The following is a 22,614-nucleotide window of genomic DNA, read 5'->3' as shown; positions in this document are numbered from 1 at the left end:
TTTAAAATGCTTTTCGTGAGACTAACCCAGAGAACAAAGTCTATGATGGGTGTTTCTGAGACTTCCCTTGTCAATGCAATTAATCTGAGTTACTCCACCTTAGCCTCAGGCAGACAAGGGCAAAAAGTAGCCCCATTCTTCACCAAAATACCACAAAAACAGACTCTAGGCCACATATTGAAATTCTTCATTGAAACCTCTTGGGCCAGGTCTGCACAATTGAAATTATTCTTAGTAATAAAGTCTTACATATTCCTAATAGGATAGCCCATTAGGCCCCATTTAAAGCATTCCACTGCTTTCCAAATCCAAAGTCCCCAAATCCACATTCTTCCAAACAAAAGCATGGGGTCAGACCTATCACAGCAATACCCTAGTCACTGGTACCAACTTCTGTCTTAGGGTTTTATTGCTGTGAACATACACCAGGACCAAGGCAACTCTTATAAGGAACAACATTTAATCGAGGCTGGCTTACAAGTTCAGAGGTTCAGTCCATTATCATCAAGGCAGGAAGCATGGCAGCATCCAGGCAGACATGGTGCTGGAGGAGCTAAGAAGTCTACATCTTCATCTAAAGCCTGCTAGCAGAATACTGGCTTCTAGGCAACTAGGATGAGGATCTTAAAGCCCATACCCACAGTGACACACCTGCTCCAGCAAGGCTACATTACTTCAACAGGGCCACATCTTCTATAGTACCACTCCCTCGACTGAGCATATACAAACCAAAATGCCGCTCATTCCAGGGACAGTATTAGGACTCCTCACTCTTGAGCTTCGTTGTAAGAGACATGGAGTTCTCAGCTAAATTTAGACATCTGGCCTCTTTGGAAGCTGTTGATTTTACTCTTACCATTTTGTGTATTATAACTTGAATGTATATTATTTGTTTATATATATATATGGACCAAAATCAACTGTATTAAATTTTAAAAGCTTTGTGAATAAGAAATGCCTGATCAACACACACACACCTTTAAACCTTCCAAGAAACCTGGACTTCAAGCATGGCTGGCTTTGAAGGACCCCTCCAACACTCTGAAGTGGGAAGAGCCTGTTTGTTCCTTCACTAATGATGTAATGAGGTGTAGCATCCTGCATCCCAGCAGGAGAATACTTGCCTTCAAAGTCATTTCCTATAGGCTAACTCCATCTCCTCTGTGCCCTGCCCTTAAACAGTGACATGGTATTCCTTTTCAGTTCTTGTTGGAGTTGTCAGGTGGCTTGTGAGGCCCGGGGATTGACTCCAAGCATTTCTGAACAATTCGAAGAAAGGAAATTTAACTCTGACATTTCACAAGCTAGAACTTTTACTCGATTCTCGATTGGAGACGTCATGAGCCTACTGGCTTACAAACAAAGAAAAGCCAAAACAAGTTTTCTCATGAGCACCTAGGACCCTCATGAGCAGCCACATGACAGTTGTCAGTAAAAGCATCTAAAACAGTCCCTAATTAAATATAGCTTATTCTAGATGCATAAACATTTTCTAAAACAAGGGACTTCTGGAACTAGTTGTGATTTCTTGAGCTGAAGTTTGGTTAACTCTTAGTAAAGGTTTTTGTTTGTTTGTTTGTTAGCAATTTTATGTTAAGTTTTATTTAAAATTTTCAAATTTGAATGAGAAAAAAATTAGTGTAAAAAGTGTGCTTTAGAAATCCAGTTGAGAAGCTGTTGCCATAGTTCAGTTGGTAGAGTACTTGCTTAATCCAACTTGCAGTGTCAAATGGACACAGTGCCACACCCTGAAATCCCACCACTCAGGAGTTAGAGGCAGGAGCATCAGAAGTTCAAGTATTCTCAGCTACATAGAGTTTGAGGCCAACCTGGACTACATGAGATCAGAATGTCTGATTTAAGTCTTTAAAAAAAATTTTTTTTTAATTGTGTCTTTGCAGCAAGCTGCCCTTTGTCTTTGGTGTGGCCTCCATGGCTGATATTCTTCCCTTGCTCTTCACAGGCATGATTGATAACCTGCTTTCCCCAAATCTGATCGATGGTGCCCTTACCAGGCTGGTCCTCGTTAATGCAGTGTATTTCAAGGGTTTGTGGAAGTCCCGGTTTCAACCCGAGAGCACAAAGAAACGGACATTCGTGGCAGGTGATGGGAAATCCTACCAAGTACCCATGTTGGCTCAGCTCTCTGTGTTCCGCTCCGGTGAGTGCGGTTTGGGTGAGGTCTATTCTAATGTGCTAGTAGCAGAAAGGCAAGGCCTCTGGCACGCTTTCCTCAAAAACAGATCTTTGTATGGGGGAAAGGCTGGGAGACATGGTTCACACCTGGAATGCCAGAACTCCAGAGCGGGGTGAGGTTTCTGGGAGGTTTCTTAAAACCATGTAAAAATGTTATATATTAACATGTCACCTGTGTAGGCTTCTGGGTTGAAAATGTAGAATGAAAAGATAATTAACAAAACTATCTAACTAACTATCTATCTATCTATATACATATATATGTATATACACACACACACATACACACATTAAACATATAAAGGAATCTATCAAGTCACCCTTAGCACACTTACATTGCCAAATAAAAATTATTTCTCTTTTACTTCTCACAGAAATTAGGAAAGCTAATAAATCCCACTTACGGCTACTGCATAAGATGGGCAGGCCCCTTGAGCATTACTGGTGGTGGGGACCTGTTATCTGAAGGACTTTCTCTATATCATTTCCCAGCAGCCACACTCCAGAGAGCTGACTGCTCGAAAATAGTCACACACTGGCAAATAAATAGAAGCCTGATACAAAGCTACATTCAGAGCCCTGGGTTCTGTATCATCAGATTTAACCTACCTCAGATGGAAAATATATATATAAAAAAAAAAGTTGGCTGTATATCAAACATACACAGACAGATATCTTTTCCCTTGTCATTGTCCTTAAACAGAATAATGGTGTGGCAATCCACATTGCATGAAGTATTATGAGTACAGATGATTTAAAATATTCAGTTGGATTGATATAGGCTACATGGAAAGACCACACTGAATGTGAGGGGTTTTAGCATGCTAAACGCTGTAGATCCTGAGACATGACTGTGCTCTGGGATGCAGGAGGTAATTAGATTCAGAGCTACATAAATCGGAAGATTATGCATTGTGTATCTGATTTCCGAAGGCAGGTTATAAAACAGCAGATGCAGATGAACCATGCTTACAAAAATTCTTTCTGTGCATTTGTCTATACAGTTATGTCTTGGGGAATGGCTCAGTAAAATGCTCACAGTGGTAGGATTTCCGTATTTAAAATGGAAATGTCCTGTGTATGGATGTATGCATGTCAGTGTGAGTGGGGGGTGTGTGTGTGTGTATGTGTGTATGTGTGTACAGGTGTGCATGTACAGGTGTGCATCCTGTGGATGCCAGAGGAGGACATTGAGTCCTACTCTGTAGCCTTTAACATTCTTTCTTTGGAGAGAGGATCTCTCACTGGTGCTAACAGCCAAAATGCTGCAACGATCTTCCTGTCTCCCAGTTTTTATGTGGTTTCTGGAGATTGGAATTTAAGTCCTCTTGCTTACACAGCAAGCTTTCATCCCTTCTCTCCAGCCCCTTAATTTTCTTTTCAGTGAGCGTGTATCATCAACCTTATAGATAGAGAAAGAGTCTCCTATAGATAACATTCTTTCCATAGCACAGATAACCATGACTTTTACGTTTCCTCTTTCCTGTCTATATGTCAGCTTTCAATTCTCCAGTCTATCCTGGCGCCTGGGTCCCAAATAGTCCCTTTCATTTCTCTGTATCTTTCTTTAAAAAAAAAAAATTGTCTTTTAATTCTGTGTATGCCTATATACAGATGCCCACAGTGGCCAGGGTATCTGATACCCTGGAGCTGGAGTATCTGAATTCTCATCCTCTACAAGGGCAGAGCACTGGGCTGAACCACTGGGCCATCATCTCTCCAGCCCCTAAATATGTCCTTTTGCATATTCAATCACCCTTACATCCAGGTGACCATGGCGCTGGCTCCCTGTGGTAGAAGTTAAGTCATGGCTCCTGAGTGTATTATCAGAACACTTTCTATCTTGTCAGCCAGCAGTCTTCTGGGAGCACATTTTCCAAATGTACTATTCGATAAGTGTTCATTGAAAAATATCGTGTACTTAAACGCCACAGGAAGTTTATCCCAAATACCTGAGCATAGGAAGTAGCTCCTTTTGCCTGAAAGTCACTGCAAGTCACACTGAGCCCTCCCTGCTGGGCTGGGCTGCTGGAGAACACCTTGGGATTCTGACAGCATCCTAGTACATAGCCAGGCAGAAATGCTTTATTTTAAAATAAAATCTATACAGTGGGCCTACAATTCAAAACAAGAGATTAAAATACGATGCTTCTTTAGATATTCCTCTGGGAGACTCAGACATGAAAATTTTTATAGGAATATAGTATGCTCTTCTTGACTATATAATCTATTCTCAAAGAGAAACAGTTAAGGGCATATACAAAGTTCAGAACCAATTTGTCCAAGAACATACAGCTGTTCACAGATGTGAACGATTGAACCCAGGACCTTGGGCAGGCTAGACAAAGACTACTACCAAATGGCATCCTTGATATAAATCTATTTTATCAGTTCAGATAGAGAGAGGAGGGAGAAAGGAGACACACAGACAAGGAGGGAGGGAGGTCGGGAGGGGAGAGGAGAATGTGAGAATGAGTGTCTCTATCTCCCTTCCCTTATTCCCTCTCCTTTCCTACCTCCTTCACCTCAGGGTCTGCAGCTGAGTCTTCCTGATGGTGCTCCCTTTGTCCCTGGCTTCCTATGGGAGTGGCCAGTATAGAAACAGCAGGTGACTAAAGAGAGAGGAGAGAAGGCTGTGGCTTTAACTTCCCAGTCTCTGCCCTCAATGACACCAAGGCTGCAGCTTTCTAAATCTTCTGGGTCTCAGCTCCTTCCCAGCCTGAGCATGCAATCAGGGGCTCTTTCCCTCTAGGTCACCCACCCCACAAAGCTGGGAGTGGTGACCACCATTTATAACCTATCTGTAGCAGTTTCCCCATGTTCTTCCTGTGCCTTATAGAATGTCTTCATTAAGATGTGCTTAGATGACCCAGCCTGATGGCATGACTGCTTCAGGCCCACTGTGACTGCTGTAGAGAGCTCAGGATAGACTATGTAAGTGTTCTTCTTGCCTCTTGTCATTACAAGTCAGTACAGTGGGCAGCCTGGGCTCATCCTTCTTGCCCTCCTATCTGTGTCTGTCATTGGGTCTAGCTGGAATTCCAGCTTGGAGTCTGGCTTCCTTCTGGGCTGTGGGATGTGAGACTGTCATACATCCCCTAGATCCACAGGTTGCCACCACAGCAGCTTATCAGAATAAGATCAGCTTATATGCATAGGCCTGTGAGGAGGGTCCAGCAGGCTTCAGTGGCTCAATCAGGCATTTATTTTTATGACTGCAGACCCCTTAGCCTGTTGGTCCTTTCTGCCCATATATACTTATCTTCTGCCAACACTACCAGCCGGGACTCAAGAGGCTGCTGTGGGCAGAACCCACATGACTCACAGGGCCTTCTGTTGGGTGTTTTCTGGGCCTCTGCCAAGTCTTGGCCCCCTTGCTGAAACACTGCGGTTCAGAGAGAATCTGACTTTTCTTCTCTCCCAAGATGTCATTGGTGTCTCTGAGGAGACCCGCCTGGCAACATGAAAGAAAATTAAGAGGGAGAGAAATACTTCTGACTTGTGCCTCTTAAGAGAGACCTTCAAGAAGAGACCCTTTTTAATTATTATTATTTATTTAGAAAGAGCTTTGAAGTGCTATTTAGTGAAAGAGCATTTCAGGCTCGCTTGCTGCAAAGCCAGCTGCCACATGTATAAAGTGGGAAGAAAATGGTTCCAATAGCCTCACTTCCTAGGGGAAAAGCCTCTATTAAGTGCTAGGCACATAGTTTTTACCTTTTCTATGAATATGTGAAATGTATTTTGAAGCCTTTTTGCATTCACAGGATTACGCTGCAGTGTTTATTCCGTAATCTATCTGGTTCATTAGCTACTGTATCATGGAATATTTTTTCAGTAATTTGTTAGGATTTACAAGACTGATTTTTAGCTGCACATTATTTCATGGTATAAACTTACATAATATTTTCTGGCTAGTCAGTTGCTTCTTTCCTCTAATAAATAATCACTGAGTTTTTCTTTTGCATACATTTGTGAAGGCTTTTATCATTATTCCTACAGGAAATTTGCTTAAATGGGAATTGCTGATCAAAGTTATTAAAAATGTTCAGCATAAATGCTTGAATTTATACTATAGAGACCTTATCCCGGGGAGGGGGGGACACAACAAATAATCATATTGCTCTGTGTGTGTGTGTGTGTGTGTGTGTGTGTGTGTGTGTGTGTGTGTACACATCTCATATTATGCAGGTGCACCTGTGTCCGAGGGTGTGTCTGGAAGCCAGAAGTCCCCATTGGGTATATTCCTCAATCACTCACTCTTCAATTTATTTTTTGAGGCAGGGTCTCTCACGGAACCTGATACTCACTGTCAGCTAAGTTGAGTGGTCACTGAGTTTCCAGGACCCACCTCTTTCTGCTTCCCTAGAACTGGAATTGCAAGCTTGGCACCCTATCTGGACTTTTCTATGGGTACTGGGAATTGAACTCAGACCCTCATACTTCTGTCACAGGCACTGTACCAACTGGGATGATTCCACTGTCGACCAGTTTCCTTCTTTCTCTGTTTTCAGCTCATATTCATCCACCTATAGTACATCCCCTTTGGCTGTCTACTAAGTTGTAGTTCCCAAGACTAGTTGTATTCTGTTCTTGCCTGCAAGATCTCCCAATAGAGCACTTCTGTTGGCTCACCCAGTTCTTGGGCCTTGTTTCTTCCCCATAAGCTGTCTCCAGGCCTGCTTTGGACTCCAGTCTGTGATGTAGACAACCATACTCAAGAGGATCTGTTTGTTGTTTCCAAATACATTTTTCACTTTCTATTCAAGTAGGATGAGGAAACCCACTGGTAGCTAAAGGTCATTACAGGGACAACCATTTATAATGCTTTCCTCATAGGAAGTATTTAAACTGTTCTCCTTGACTTTACAAACCATGAAGCATTAGTAGCTTTTCAGTGAGTTCAGTTATGTCCTTCCTTGTAGGACTTACCATAGGGATCAAAGAATGACAAGGACCTTTCTAGAATAAAAGCTCTTAGGCCTAATGGATCTTCTAGGAAAAGTATCCACATTTTTCATACTTGACTCTTGACTAATTATATCTTTCATCTAAGAGAGAAAGCTTCCTTGTTCCTTTCCTGAGTGAGGAGGCAGCTTCATGTGTTACACACCACAGAGATCCTCCTCCCAGAAGAGCACAGTGCACTTTGTTGCAGATGTCAGGTTTTAGACAGCTTAGGATATGACGCTTGAAAAGAAATATCTATGGGACAGCCAGAGGCCCATGCCCTGGCTCCAAATACCCTTTCCTGTGTGACTTGTCCTAACAGGGAGATGTCACACCCTCTGCTGCAGGGTGGTTTCCCATGGTAAGTCAGCTGTGTCTACACTCTGAGGAGTAACCAACCAGTCCTTCAAGACGTAAGGCACCTAAACACCTCATGTCCTGTGCTTTGTCATCCCCACATCTAGCTGAGACAGAAGGATCTCGTACTTGGGGTCAGCCTGGAATCTCCAGCAAGACTGTGTTTCAGAAATGGGTCAGTGACCACAAAGCTGCTCCCATCAGTATGAAAGTCGGTGCTATGTGCCGACTTGGGCTGAGTGTGTGTGTGTGTGTGTGTGTGTGTGTGTGTGTGTATGCGCGCGTGCATGTGTGTACTGTCATGCAGAGTTTTACTAACGTCATTGACTGAAGGAGCTATTCAGATTGGCTTTGAATCTGGGTTCTTCAATTTAAACCTGTGCTCTCAATCTCATATTGGCCCTCTGTAAAAGGCTATGGGGGGCAGGGGAAGCTGTACTGTAGTCCCTGGGATGGAAGAGAGAGCACAGGTTTCCATCCATCTCCCAACTTCTCAAGATGACAAGCTCAGCATGGATATGGGCAGATGTAGCCTACCTGCTGACAGTGGTCACCCAGTCCTGGGGTCCAATGAAGAGGTAGAAAAAGGTCAAAGTCCAGTGAATGTGTGACTACACAGAATAGTTAACTGTGCTGGTTCTACTGGTCAGTAATGGTGTATCCAGTCAAGGCTGGGTGTGAGCCTGCTTACCGCCCCAGCTCCCACCCACTCCAGCTCATACTCATACTCGCATCACTCACAGCTTCAATCCTCCTTAGCTGAATTATACACACTTCTGCAGCAATTGCTCTCTCCAGGTCTTCCTTTTCTGCCCCAGAGCAATAATTTAATAACTACTTCCTGCATTTCACAGTTTCTAAAAATTAGCCCCATTAGAGCCAGAGACTTGATGTCTTCTTCGAGGATTAAAGGGCTCATTAGGAAGTGGGGGGTATTTTCCCACTTTCTCATTGAGTTTTCAGTTTCTACTGAGACCGTTTTATCACTCAGGCTAAAAGTAAAGACGAAGTATATTCATTTTGCTTCTTGGGTAGTCCCGGCCTGGAATCCAGACTGGTGTGAGCTCACAGCAATTCAGAGCTGAGTCCGATGGCACTGGGCTCCTTGGCTGTCCTACAACTCAGTGCAATCTCTGCTTGGGGAGAAGAGATCCCAGCTGTCCCTGGAAGATGATGGCGGCAGCTCTTCTAGTGCCTTCAGCTGACGGTGTTTTATAGCTAAAAGTGCTTATGACAGAACAGGGCTTGCTCACTTTCTGTCTCTTGCTGGCTTCTTTCTTTCTTTGATCTCCTTTCTTCTTCTCTGGAGGTGTGGCCTGTTCAAAATTCTCCAGCTTGTAGTGGTGTACACTCTTAATCCCAGAACTCAGGAAGCAGAGGCGGGGAGATTTCTGTGCATTCGAGGCCAACCTGGTCTACAGAGCATAGCCAGGGCTGTTATACAGCGAAACATTGCCTCAAAAACAAACAAACAAGGCCAGCCACCAAGAAAAAAACAGTGAAAATACTAAGAACTTGTTGCCTCTTTTCTCTCTTTGTTGTACTTCATATAGGGGAAGAAAAGGGCCCATGGGTACCCTAGTTACTACTGCATCTATAATTTTTTTTTCATTTGATCATCTCAGCAACCTCGTGGTCCATACTTTAATATTCTGATATTTCCATCTGTGTAGACGGATGGCATGGGGAGACCATGGCACCTCCTCAAGCTCACGGAGCTCATCTTTAAAGGTTTAGTGCTTAACACATGCTTGAGAAATTGTCCCATCGATTTAGAATGCCAACAAGGACTTTTTGACTGCTCGGTCATACTGCACAGTTGCTGTCTCTGGCTGTTCTCTGTTGCTGTGTGAGTTCCTTTTCTTGTTGCTATAAGAAAATTTCTGACAAAGGCAGCTAAAGGCAGGAAGGGTTTAGTTTTGGCTCGTGGTTTGAGGATATAGTCTATTATACCTATAATTGGTGGTGGCAGTGGTTTGAGGTAGCTGGTCATAGTGCATCTGTAATTGGGAAAGAGAGAAGAAACTGGGCTACTCACTTAGCTCCCTCCTTTTTTTTTTTATTTAAAAACCGGAAACTATGAGGAATGATGGGTGTGCTAGTTGGCTCTACCGTAGAAATGCTTTTGCCGTGTCCTGCCTTAACTGTCATATTGTATACCTTAAATACAAGGCCATGTATTTTCTAAAATAAAGTAGAATGTAAAAAACAAAACAAAACAAAGCAAACTCAAAAGTAGCTTTAATTTATTCTTTTGCCCGTATAAAGGTTAACTTCTTAGGAAGCACTGTGCGGCGAGTACCGAACAGTCTAATAGTCTACTTACATTCAACTCAGCAGAATGAAAGTGAGCTTAGCGGTGCCCAGAGGCGTTCTGTCTAGACTGAAGACAGAGAATTCTGCACCAGGGAAGAAAGAAGTCATTGTCCTTATCTTTGTCCTTCTGAGGGAGCTATTTGTAGCAAAGGGAGTTTTGCAGGCTGAATTACTGTCTCTCTCCTACAGCTTCCTTGGTGACCGCCAGCCACGCCCCTCCCCCCTCAGAAGTCATTAGGCATAAACTAGATCTGCCTCTGGTTTCTTTAGGGTCTACTAGCACCCCGAATGGCTTATGGTACAACTTCATTGAGCTGCCCTACCATGGTGAGAGCATCAGCATGCTGATCGCCCTGCCAACAGAGAGCTCCACCCCACTGTCTGCCATCATCCCTCACATCACTACCAAGACCATTGATAGCTGGATGAACACCATGGTACCCAAGAGGATGCAGCTGGTCCTGCCCAAGTGAGTGCCCCTTTCCTTAAAAAGAAAGGATGTTCTTCTCAGGGGATAGCTATCAGATTGTATACTAGAAACGGGGTGCTAAGATGGTCTTATGGAAAATGTGCTTTAGAGAAAACCAGGCTGTGTTTTCTGAATACTTTCTCTGAGAACCTGCAGTGCCTGTTTGTGGTGAGACAACAAGGATACTAAAGGAGAGCGGGCAGCCCTGGCCTTAGAACCCCCATGAGTGCAAAGTCTTCATGACTCTGTGACAACTTCTGACATATCTCTTTCCATTGGAGAATTGAAAAATACATACATATCTTCATATGGTATGGATTAGAACACAGTAGTCGAAGGAGACAACAAACTTCACTGATCCTTCAGGTACCTGCTAGAAGCTGTTAAAGGCCAAGCAAGGCCCATGAGACTGTATTCCATCAGTATTTAAGGCAGCTTTCCTTTTATACCCCTCAAGTAAATTATAGATGGAATTTCTGATGTTATGACTGGAGACTAGGGTAAAAGCAAACCCAATCCTGTGTGCATCATCATTTCTAACAGTTCAAAGAACACCTCCTCTCTCCAGTGTGTGTGTGGAGGGGGGGAAATCTGTCTCCTTTCTGTGAACTTTTCATCATTACCAGCTTTCCCACAATCCAGAGTTTCTATCCACACCTTAGTGGAAACAGAGAATCCTAATAACTTTTAAGTCTTGAATAGTCAATGTAATAATCTACAAATGTAGATGTGTAGTAATCTACAAATATCAGAAGTCCTCCTCCTGAGGGGGTGAAGAAGTGACTCCATGGTTAAGAGTCCTCACTGATCTTGCAAGGGACCTGGATTCTGTCTCTAACTCCCACATGGTGTCACACAACCATCTATAACTCCAGTTCCAGGGGATCTGATGCCCTTTCCTGGCTTCCTTGGGGCCAGATGTACAGGCACATACATGCATATAGGAAAAATACTTATACACCTAAAAGATAAAAATAAAGACATCTTAAATGTTAAATGTACTCTTCTAGAAAGCCACTCAACAATGTTTAGCTAAATCTCTGGTATGGTCTTCTTGTCACACCTGGATGGCCATGCTCATTGTGAGTAAGAAGAGGGTGTGTTGTCTACTTACCTGGCGTTTAACTGTTAGGTTTAGAAGTCAGGCTGCAGTTCAGAGTGACGACAAGGTCTTACTTAAAGAGCCTGTTTCAAACTATGCCCTGATTTTGTCATGTTCAAATCATTTACAGCATGTTTTAATCCTCCCCTATATTTTCTGCTTTCCTGTAGGTTCACAGCTGTGGCACAAACAGATCTGAAGGAGCCACTGAAAGCCCTTGGCATTACTGAGATGTTTGAGCCATCAAAGGCAAATTTTACAAAAATAACAAGTATGTCAAGTTTAAAATGTAAATTTTAAGAAAATGTTACAGTCCTTCTTTGCTCAAAAAAAGAAATAGGAAAATCGGGAGTATGTTGCCCTAAACCTGTGCTAATTTTAGTTTGATGCATTGCCAAAGGATGCTGTTGAGTGCCAACGGCTCAGTTAGCATTCGTCCTTTCCTCCTGCATCTCATCTGAGGCCTGAGGGACCACCAGGATAAGGACTACTGTATTACCTGTTTACCCAAACACTTGGCTTTTTTTCCTTTCCTGATGCTGAGACTTGAACCCACGTCTGTGTGCTTTCTAGACAAGTGCTCTACTGCTGAGGACCTGTGTAACCCCTGAGTTTGCCTCTTAATTAGGACTGCGTTGTTCTTTTTTTTTTTTTAAATATAAAATTTTCCCTTGGGTTTGGAAAAAAAAAAAACTTTTAAGATTTTTGAATTCTCAAACATTTAGCTTACTTCCACAGAGCAACTACTGTAGGCTTGCCTTGTATCCAGAAATGTATTCTGTCCTTCACCCAAGCAGCTATTCATAACACATACCTAGCATCCTCTTTGTGTATTTGCCATTAGGCCTGGAATTGTTTGAATGGGTCAGGTCTCTGACGTCTACATTTAGAACTCAATTTCCAATGACGAGCTATAGCTTGGACATGCAAAGTACTCTGGTGTGTATTTTAACCCTTGACTGGTAGAGAGGTAGTTTTATTACCAACCCCAGTTGCGTGCTCAAGAGTATCTAAATATCTCCTGTGGGAGAAGCACCTGCCCCCTCACCCCTAACCCACCCTCACACCTTTGATGGAACTGAAGCTCCACTGATCCATCTTCCCATGCTCTTTTCATTCTTGGTCCCCAGCCCAGCACATTAGCATAACCTGTTCAAAATCCTCTTAGGAATGCATATCTTGGTTCGGATCCAGATCCCTGAATCACACCCTTTATTTTAATGGGATCCTTGGCCTAATAAACTTTGAGAAAGAAGCACTTCTTGTTCAAAAATCTCCTGTTATAGTCTGGATACTAAGTAGGAGGACCAAGCACCCTGAATCTTCTTGAGCTGCTCTCTTTAACCTGGTAGGTGACCTGAGCCACATAAACAGTCACCTGGTCTCAGCTAACCATGTTAGAGCTGGCTATTTGTGCAGACAATGCAAAATCAGGTGGCAGAGAGAGAGAGAGAGAGAGAGAGAGAGAGAGAGAGAAGTTCTTTTGTTCTTTTTATCAGACCCATATCCCGTCATGCTCATGCTGACAAGAGTTGGTGTCCTTTTGGGTAGTAGCAGCCCTGGGAATTGTGCAGTTGTTTTTGGACCTGAGAGAACTGAATCCACTGGAGGATCCCCAAGACACAGCTACAGTTCTGTGCCTGGCCCTTCCCAGGAGTTCCCTCCTGATATTGCTGTGCTGGCAGATAGTGTGGCTATGAAAGCCAGCACTTCTGGCGCATAACTAACCGTGGGACTAGGGACAGATTTCTTAACCTTGTGAGCCTCAGTTTCCCCATCTGAAACCCTCTCTGGGATAGACAGTCGAGTTAGATTATATTATTGTCTTTCTACTTCTGGAAAAAAAAATGGCATCTTTATAGATCTTTGTTCTTTTCATTTTTAAAATAAAATTAATAATTATCTGAGTTGAAGTGATTAGAGGCACTAAAACATTTAGGGTCTGGGAATCCATCCCAGAAGTAACAATTGCAAATCATTTAGCAGAAATTGAAATCTACTGCAAGTGACAGCCACTCACGACCCTCAGTCTGCAGGACTATCGAGTTACTTCTGACCCTTTTCATAAGCTGGAATTTGCCGTGGCTTTGAGGTTACTCCTGATAACTCTAGATGGCATGCTCATCAAAGAAGTGCTGATTTTGTGTTTTCTGGGAACAGGGTCAGAGAGCCTTTATGTCTCTCACATCTTGCAAAAAGCAAAAATTGAAGTCAGTGAAGATGGAACCAAAGCTTCGGCAGCAACAAGTAAGTGCTGGCTCACGTGGCAAGGCCACGGCCAATAGGAAAGCAGACACACTCCAGGTTCACTCTGCAGCTCAGCAGACCTCTAGGGAGTCTTGAGAGCTGACCCTTGGGAGACAGTAATGAGTATGAACTGATGAAGTAGTTCATCATGATGATGATAATGATGATGATGAGGAGGAGGAGGAGGGAGGAGGAAGAGGAGAAGGATGTTGAGGAAGAGATAGGAAGGTGCCTTGGAGACACCAATGAGTATGGGTAAAGTGTTTGATGATGATGGTGATGATGACGACAATGTTGATATCAGGGGTGTAGCTCAGTGGTGTGAGTACTTGCCCAGCATACACAAGGCTATGGGTTTGAACACTTAACACTGAGAAAAAATAAATCATGTTAGTGTAGGAATTTCATCTAGGAAAGGGGTACCATTTCCCTGGAAAGAGCTAGCTAGCATGTTATTTCAGCCATGCAGCCCTCACTGTCTTCAGCCCAAAACCTCAAGTCTGCAAATACAGCAAGAAAGCAACCAGAGAGGCATGCAACTGAGTAGATATGGCTCGCCCAGTCTTCTAATACAACTTTATCAAACCAGGGGTTGGTAGTGTAGACCTAGCCCTAGTACCATTGCATGTTGGTCCCTGCTCTCAGCAGGAAAAAGCACATCTGGCTACTTTACCAACCAGAAAGGCTCATCTTTAGATTGAAAGGCAACAGCAAGTACAGGAGCATAGCTGCTCCAGTCTCCCCAGGACAATGTGAAGAATCAGCATCGTCTACAGGACTGCACCAGGATTGCTGGGCAGCCTTCTTTGATCATTAGAACATCTGCATCTCTCCCCTTGGCAGATTATAAGGAAGGAAGACCTAAGCTTGTCTCTACCAGCACCAGCAATACCATCAATCGTTCATGTTTTGAGATAAGAAGATTGGATTATGAGATTGTAAACTCATAGACTAGTTTCACTGAACATCCTGCTGGGCAGTTGACTATTTCTAGTTATGCAACAAAGTTATCATTTATTCTACAGAGTTAGCACCTATCACCTCCACAATAAATGCTTATTTTTTTCCCTGTTGCTTTAAAATAGCACTTAACATAAGGACCTGGAATACTAGTTTTCTTTTTTTTTTTTTAAAAAATACCCTTTGTCTTCTCTAGGTGACGGCCTCATGTTAAAATGATTTGTCCATCTTGCCAACTACCATTCCAGTCAGGACATGATTTGTAGAGGAGCTCTGTATGAATGGGAATGTAGACTCCCTTGTTCTAAATTTTACTAGGGATTTCAAGACCACTACGGCAGAATGCTAGACCAAATCCGGGGCTGTGTGTCAGCAGGCTTCGGCCGCTGAATTAGTCAGCTCAGGGTCCCCTAACGATGGCAGAGACCAGAGAACTTAAACAACAGATGTTTATTTTTCCCACAGCTCTTGAGGCCAGAAGTCTGGGGTTGGAGTGGCAGCAGGGTTGGCTTCTCTTGAGGTCTTTGTGTGCTCATGAGACTTGTGTGCTCATGTGGTTTTGTCATGTCCCTGGAGACCCTCCCCATGGTAATAAGGATATCAGGCCTGTTGGGTTGGTGCCTCACCTTTAGGTCCTTCTGTGTCCTTAGTAGACTCTGTGAGGTGCCTGTCTCCATGTGTAGTCATATAAGGAGCCTAGCGCCTCAATGGAGGAGTGTCACCAGTCTACACTGCATGCTCTCTAACTGTGATTCTGGGTAAAGCAGTCTGCCCAGCATGACTTCCCAGTATTCCTTTTCTAAGAGCAAGCCACATCACTTATGCTTTTCAAAATACTGAGCCAGTGTGCCAGACACTAGTAGTTATACTACCCTTCTCTCTTTCCTTAGCCTTACCATGGTCTTTTTTAAACAGGGCCAGCCATTGGTCAAAGTAGGCAGATCTAAGACTTACATGTCTAAAGAACCTTTCTTTCAGGCGAGGGTGTAGTTTGGTAGCAAATGACTTGCTTAGTGGTCACATTGTCCTGGGTTTTATCCCCACTATATTACAAGAATAACAAAAAGTTGTTTTCTAAGTCAGATATCTGCAGCCAATGAGTTAAGCGAGCGGTGGTGTAATATAGCAGGTGCAGATGAGCAGTCTGTGTTGCTGTCACAAAGGGCATCTAAATGATGTACCAAAGGAGAAGACACAGAGCCGACAGTTAAGCATTCTGAGCTGGCCTTTGATATGCAGAAAGGATGTGGGTAGGTTGAAGAGGTCCAGAGGCTTTATCAGCACAGCAGATGGTGTGAGTAAAAATAGCTTATAATAACAGCAAATATTCTCTGGGTGCTCATTTGGTGCCAGTCTCTGTCCCAAGAGCTGTAGTGTGTTTGTCATTCACTCCCCATAAATCTATGAAAGCTAAGAGCATTTATTGTGAAGATGGGGCTTTTATGGAATATGTGAGACAGTAACTGAAAAGGCCATCCCAATAAATAGTGACCATTGAGACCATTATAGCATGCCAGCTTAGAAGACAAAGCAAACGTACCCTCAGACGCCAGCCTCTGGGTGTCATCACTGCCCTGGTACTTACTGGATAACACATAATTTCTTCTTCTTTCCATAGCTGCAATCCTAATTGCAAGGTCATCACCGCCCTGGTTTATAGTAGACAGGCCTTTCCTGTTTTCCATCCGACACAATCCCACAGGTGAGTGGCTCTTCTGTTTTATCGCCTGCGGTTTGTGTGCAGAAAGGTCCATCCATTGCAGCTAGTGTTGCACCCCATCAGTGTGGCCCTTAATCTGTTTTCTTCATGTCCGCTATAGGAGACACTACCAATACTATAACCCCCCTACACACACCACACACACACTTTAAAGAGGCAGGAAAATGAACTCTGTGTTGCAGAGTTTGGTGGGACCTTTTAACTATTGTTCGGGTTGTAGAATTGGAAGAAGGTGGTAGTTTTTTACATGAAAAGGTGCAGCATGCCCTTTGAAAATTTTGACATCCATTGAAATTTTTTTCATAGTTTTAAAAATATCACAACAAACTCTGTTTCTTCAACTTCTGTGGGGTCACTCAGATTTAATGCCTTAGGAATTGTCCATTAGAAAGATCTTGGCTCCACAGCTCTTATATTAAATTGGGCTATGATCTTTACTCTGTGTGTGTGTGTGTGTGTGTGTGTGTGTGTGTGTGTGTGTGTGTGTGTGTATGTATATATGTATGTATGGAGTATGTGCTATGTGTGTAGGGGTGTATGTTGTAAGTAAGTGGGGACAGCTGTATGGATGCATGTGCACATATATTCATATATGAAGGACAGAGGTCAAATTTGGTTTGTTTGTCATTCCTTCAGTGCCATCTATCCTGGATTTTTTGAGATAGGGACGTAGGACTTGAAGATTAGGCTAGGCTGTCTGGCTAGCCAGCCCCTGAAACCCTTTTGGTCTCTGAGAGATTATAAGCTATAGACAGTAAGCATCACCACATTTGTCTATTTCTGTGGGGGCTGGGCTGGAACCCAGGTCCTCATGTTTCCATGGCAAACACTTCACCAACTTTGTCATCTCATCAGCCCACTAAAGTCATCTTTTAAAAAATAACTGATCAAAAAATATTACATGAAAATTTTTCTTAATTAAATGATAATATTTTTAAAAGATAAATAACTTTTAAAAAAAAACAAACAAACCAAAAAAAACAAAAAAACAAAAACCAGGATTGTAGGCTGGAGAGATGGCTTCGCTGTTAAGAGTGCTTATCACTCTTGCAGAGGCCCTGGGTTCTGTCCCTAGTGCCCATGTCAGGCAGCTTACGACTGCATGTCACTCTAGTTCCAGGTGATCTGATGCCCCCTGGCTTCTGTAGGCACCCACATACATTCAGCACACATAAACTCACACAGGCACACACATACATAACCAGAATAGATCTTTTTAAAGTAAGATAAGGATAGTAACAGCTCTCCCCTTTGTGTTTAATTGTGAAGTACAAACCTGCCTTTATGGGAAGGTTGTCTTCACATCCATGCACTATGGGTGCTGATGCGTGTTCTCTTTGGCTGTTATTTTAATCAGAAGGTATAGTTTCTTATTCTTTTATCTCATGTTTGATATGTCTTCATTATGTATCAGACCTGATCAGTCCAACACTGAAGCTTCTAACCACTTGTGGCTACTTAACCTAAACTCTATTAAAATGACACATAATTAAAATGTCAACGTCTTAGTCAGACTGTCCTCAACTCAGCTCCTCATTTGAGTAGTTCTTGTGGCATCGCTTGCGCAGTGAAGGTGGAGACTATTCCTGCCTTTGGAGAAAGTTCTATGGAATGGCACAGCTGAGCAACAGGATAGTCATGGCTCCTTCTCTCCCCAGCATGCAGCACTCTCCATCTCGCACCACAGATTCATTTTATGATGTCAGACATTATTTCTCTTTAACCCTCTAGGTGCCATCTTGTTCCTGGGCCAGGTGAACAAGCCCTGAAGGACAGACAAAGGAAAGCCACGCAAAGCCAAGATGACTTGGCTCTGAAGAGAGACTCCCTCCCCACATCTTTCATAGTTCTGTTAAATATTTTTATACACTGCTTTCTTTTTTGAAACTGGTTCATAGCAGCAGTTAAGTGACGCAAGTGTTTCTGGTCGGGGCTGTGTCAGAAGAAAGGGCTGGATGCCTGGGATGCTGTACTGAAGGATGAACAGGCGGGTTTCACGATGTCTAGATTTCTTTAAACTACTGATCAGTTATCTAGGTTAACAACCCTCTCGAGTATTTGCTGTCTGTCAAGTTCAACATCTTTGTTTCATTCCTGTTTATATGTGTGACTTTCCAGGAGAGGATTAATCAGTGTGGCAGGAGAGGTTAAAAAAAAAAAAAAGGACATTTTATAGTAGTTTTTATGTTTTTATGGAAAACAATATCATTTGCCTTTTTAATTCTTTTTCCTGTCACTTCCACCCAAAGGCTTGAGGGTGGCAAGGGATGGAGCTAGCAAAAGCCGTAGCCTCTTCGTGTGTTGTTTCTGTTGCTGTTGCTCTCGTTGTTTTATATACTGCATGTGTTCACTAAAATAAAGTTGGAAAACTAACGTCTCGCTGGACACCATTTGCTGTCAAGCCGCATGCCTGTCACTACTGGTCTGTACTCTTTGGATTGGCATTTTTGTATTTTGTATAAAGTAAAAAAAAAAAAAAAAAAAAAAAAAAATAGTGCTCCAAGTAGTAAAAAAAAAAAAAAAAAAATTAAAAGAGGCCATTTCTCCATTTGAAGAACATAATATTAAGAAAGAAAAAAACAAAACAAAACAAAAAAACAACAGCCGTTTCAAAACCCTTACTTCAGCCTTCTACTGCTGTAGGAAGTAGAAACCTCTCTCCGGAGGTAGCTTGAAGGAGCTTCAGAGCCCCTGGACTTTTTCTGATCTTTTTCTTACAACATGGCAAGCAGTCACTGTGCCTCGGCCCGGTGCTTCTCCATTTATAGGGCTTCTCTAGCAGCGACTGTTACAGCCATCCCAGCTCTACTCTCAGCTGTGGCTCACTGGAGCAGTAGCTAAAGCACCACAGACTTTATTCTTTATAAAGTACAGAAGGAAATTTCTGGAGACCTCTGTAACTTCAAAGATCTAAGTCACGGTAAATGTTTGGTTTTTGGTGATCAGCTGGAATGGGTTACTCTTTTGAATTTGCAATTTTTTGTTTCATTCAGGAGGGGATAATTTTTCACATGGGATTTAAACATTACATGTATGTGACCATGTACAGGGCATTTTAAAATGAGGTCCTGTCTTAAGTAGGCTGTCATCAGAAGAGTTGACAACTTTGGAGCGGTGAGATGGCTTAGCAGGTAAAGGAGCTTGCTGCCAAGGCTGACGGACCTGAGTTCAATCTCCAGGACCCACGTGGAGGACCAAAGAGAACTGACTCCCAATGGTTGTTCTCTGGCCTTCATATGCACACACACACACACACACCCCAAATGTAAAAAAAAAAAAAAAAAAAAAAATTAAAACTATTTAAAGCTCTTCTTGTCAAAAACTGAAGAAATTTGTTTTTATTAAGCCCAGGAGCTCCAGGCCTTATTCTACATCAAAATGTCAGTCATATTCAACACTACTTCACCTTGTTGTTTACAATAATCGTTACTTGTAAACATAGTAAACTATGTTGTTTGCAACTACTTAATTGTGTGTATTTACAGCCACAGAAGAAAGAGAAGTCAATGCCAAAACCCTATTTTGAATAGTTCATACATTCTACCAAATGTGCTCCTTGTTAGTAATGCCTACTAAAGCCAGTCCTTATGGGATTTATTCCACCCTAAGTCATTAATACGTTGTGAATTACTTAAAAGTGTAGCTGCAGTGGCAGTGGAATGAAGGTATGTACTGTCTTCCTCTGTGTGGTCTTGGCTCATGTGCATATTGTCTGGAGCCTTCTGGGTAAAGAACTAGTATGCTACAGGGAGAGACACAGGAGAGGGGGTTTGTTTACAGAAACTGTCTCCTATGATTACGGAGGCCAAGACTCCAGCAGTACACCATCTGTAAGCTGGAGAACCAAAGAAGATGGCAACACATCTCAGTCCAAATCCTAAGGCCCAAGGTGGAGAAACTATGATATAACTCTTATCAGTGCCCAAGGGCTTGTGAACCTGGGACTCAGATGTCCAGTCAGGAGATGAGTGTCCCACCTCCAGAAGAGAGCAAATGTTGCCTTCCCTGTACTGTCCTAGCTTAGCTTTCTCTTGATGGATGGGATGATGCCATCCCCAGGTGAAGGTGGATCTTCCTTTGTCCACTGATCCAAATGCCAGTCTTCTGGAAGCACCTTCGCAGACAAACCCAGGAGCAATGCTTCACCATGTACATGGGTATAAATTTTTTCTTCCAGGCAGGTTGACCCCTAAAACTTAAACTTCACAAGTGTCTACCAGGTGTCAAATGCTGAGGAGGGGTTCTTTTCCCAAATAAACTTGGGATGGGCAGACACAGTCTTGGCATAGCAATTGCTTGCACTTCAAATGCACTTATGAGATACAAAAGCAGGACAAAATCGAAATGAGGCCAAGAGAGAAGATATTCAAATGTCTACAGAGCCAAACAGTACCTGGACTCCAAACTCTATCAGTGCTCCTTCCAAAAGAAAAAAAAAAAAAAAAAACAGAGTTGGCTGGATGCTGGAATGAGCCTTGTATATTGTATAGAGATGCTGGAATAGTCCTAGTGTGTTATATAGAGATGCTGGAATGGTCTTAGTGTGTACTCTCCAAGAGTACATTGGCCATACTTAATTGGTTATATTAAATTCTGAAGTGTCTGGTAACGTTTCAAAATGCAGTGATGGTCAGGACTTGGAAAGTCATGCTGTCAGGCTACCAGGTTGTCCTCTTGTTTAGTCTCCCAACTCCTCCAGCTCTACCTTCCCTCTATACAACACACACACACACACACCCCTCCTAGCTGACTTCTAGAATCAAATCTTAGCAATCCCTGGACCCAGAGGGGAAATATTCCTCTCATCTTTTTTAATGTGTAGCCTTTTCCCTTGTGACATATTTAAGCCAATGAGTCTGCAGGCCTTGTCTTCAAAAATATCAATTTTCTGAAAGCTCTTTTCCTTGGAGGGAAACTGGGATCCATTTAAGATACGGAGACTGCTAGGAAAATTACAGGCCTGCGAGAGACTACTTTTACTCTGTAGACATGGTTGAGCGAATGATTTACCATAGATTAGATGCCACACTGAGTCTGAGCAAGAAGCCAGCTGCAATTTTCTTAAAGTAACAAAATGGTAGACCTAGGGGAAAATGGAGCCCACTGCCAGTGAAATAACTCTCTGTCACTTAATGAGACGGGTACTTTCAATTTTGCCTGGGACACTGGAAAATGAGAACAGACACTGACCCAGATATGCTAGATGCTCTGATGTCTTACTGGCCTATCAAGAGTTTGTCCCACGAAGTAAATAATGACAGGTGACCTGGAAAAAAATTCCAATCATCCAGAACTTTACAATAGAGTCCAAGGAGTATCCTTTATGTCTGTCACTTTGGGCTTTTTGATATTGTAGCTGGTTTTGTTTTGTTTTGTTTTGTTTTGTTTTGTTTTCTGAAAATGAAGAACTGAGTGACTTCTGAGCTTCATACGGAAGGGGTCTGAAGAACTACAGTAGCTCTGTGCGTCAACAGGGCACCAAACATTCCCTTCCAGGACCCATCAGTGGTGACCTGTGGGAGAGAGGAGATCTGGTGATAGGCATGTTCTTAAGTTTCCTGTGAATGTTGAAATGTGTTCTCTGCCTACTGAGAATCTACTTGAAGATGCCACAGGGTGGGTAGCCATTGCTGTTCTTTTTCAGACAGGATCTCAAGCTCTGTGTAGCTGAGGATAACCTTGACCGTCTGGGCCTATTGCCTCTCCCTCACAAGTGCTGGGATTACAGCCATGGGTCACCATGATCAGTTCATGTGCTACTGGGGCTTTGTATGTACTAGGCAGGCACTCGACAATTACATCTCCAGGGAACAAAACCCTCCCTGAAGACTCCCAAACTACTGCACTCTTAAAAAGGTTTTTAATTTTTTTTGATGTTATAATTATATCATTTGCTCCTTCCCTTTCCTCCCTTCAAGCCCACCCATGTGCCTCCTTGCTCTCTTTCAGATTTGTGGTCTCTTCTTTAAGTGCTAGTGTGTGTGTGTGTGTGTGTGTGTGTGTGTGTGTTCCTACCTATGTAAACACAACATGTTTGGTATATGTAATGTTTCTTTTATGTATTTTTTGAGACTCACTGTTTGCTATTGGATAACGTGCTCTTCCTTGGGGAAGTCTTTCTCCCTCTCTCAGGCTTCCTCGGTTGCCTGTAGTTCTTTGGGGTTGAGAGCTTATTAGCTTTCCTCCTTCTACATTAGCATGTCTGTTGGTGCCTTCCTTGTTCAGGTCATGTTTAGGCAGCCATGGTGTTGAATCTTCATCTCCAGGAGACACACTATCTTAGCAAACTTCCTGTACCTC

At 42.8% G+C, this 22,614-nt stretch overlaps 1 protein-coding gene across 1 annotated transcript in view; it reads left to right on the top strand.

Annotated features, from left to right (window-relative positions):
* The window catches only part of Serpine2 (serpin family E member 2), a 62,827-nt gene extending 44,140 nt beyond the window's left edge, over positions 1–18,687 (top strand). The window contains exons 4-9 of the mRNA XM_021172390.3: positions 1,964–2,161; positions 10,087–10,285; positions 11,558–11,658; positions 13,548–13,634; positions 16,213–16,296; positions 18,046–18,687. Of these exons, the coding sequence (XP_021028049.1) occupies positions 1,964–2,161; positions 10,087–10,285; positions 11,558–11,658; positions 13,548–13,634; positions 16,213–16,296; positions 18,046–18,083 (707 nt within the window). The 3' untranslated portion in view covers positions 18,084–18,687. The remainder of the gene's footprint in view (positions 1–1,963; positions 2,162–10,086; positions 10,286–11,557; positions 11,659–13,547; positions 13,635–16,212; positions 16,297–18,045) is intronic.
* Positions 18,688–22,614: the final 3,927 nt, after the last annotated feature.

The sequence above is a fragment of the Mus caroli genome, unplaced genomic scaffold (assembly GCF_978045245.1).
Source record: "Mus caroli unplaced genomic scaffold, Mus_caroli_1 scaffold_1, whole genome shotgun sequence".
Classification (NCBI taxonomy): Eukaryota; Metazoa; Chordata; class Mammalia; order Rodentia; family Muridae; genus Mus; species Mus caroli.
This window is presented reverse-complemented; position numbering and strand designations above follow the sequence as displayed.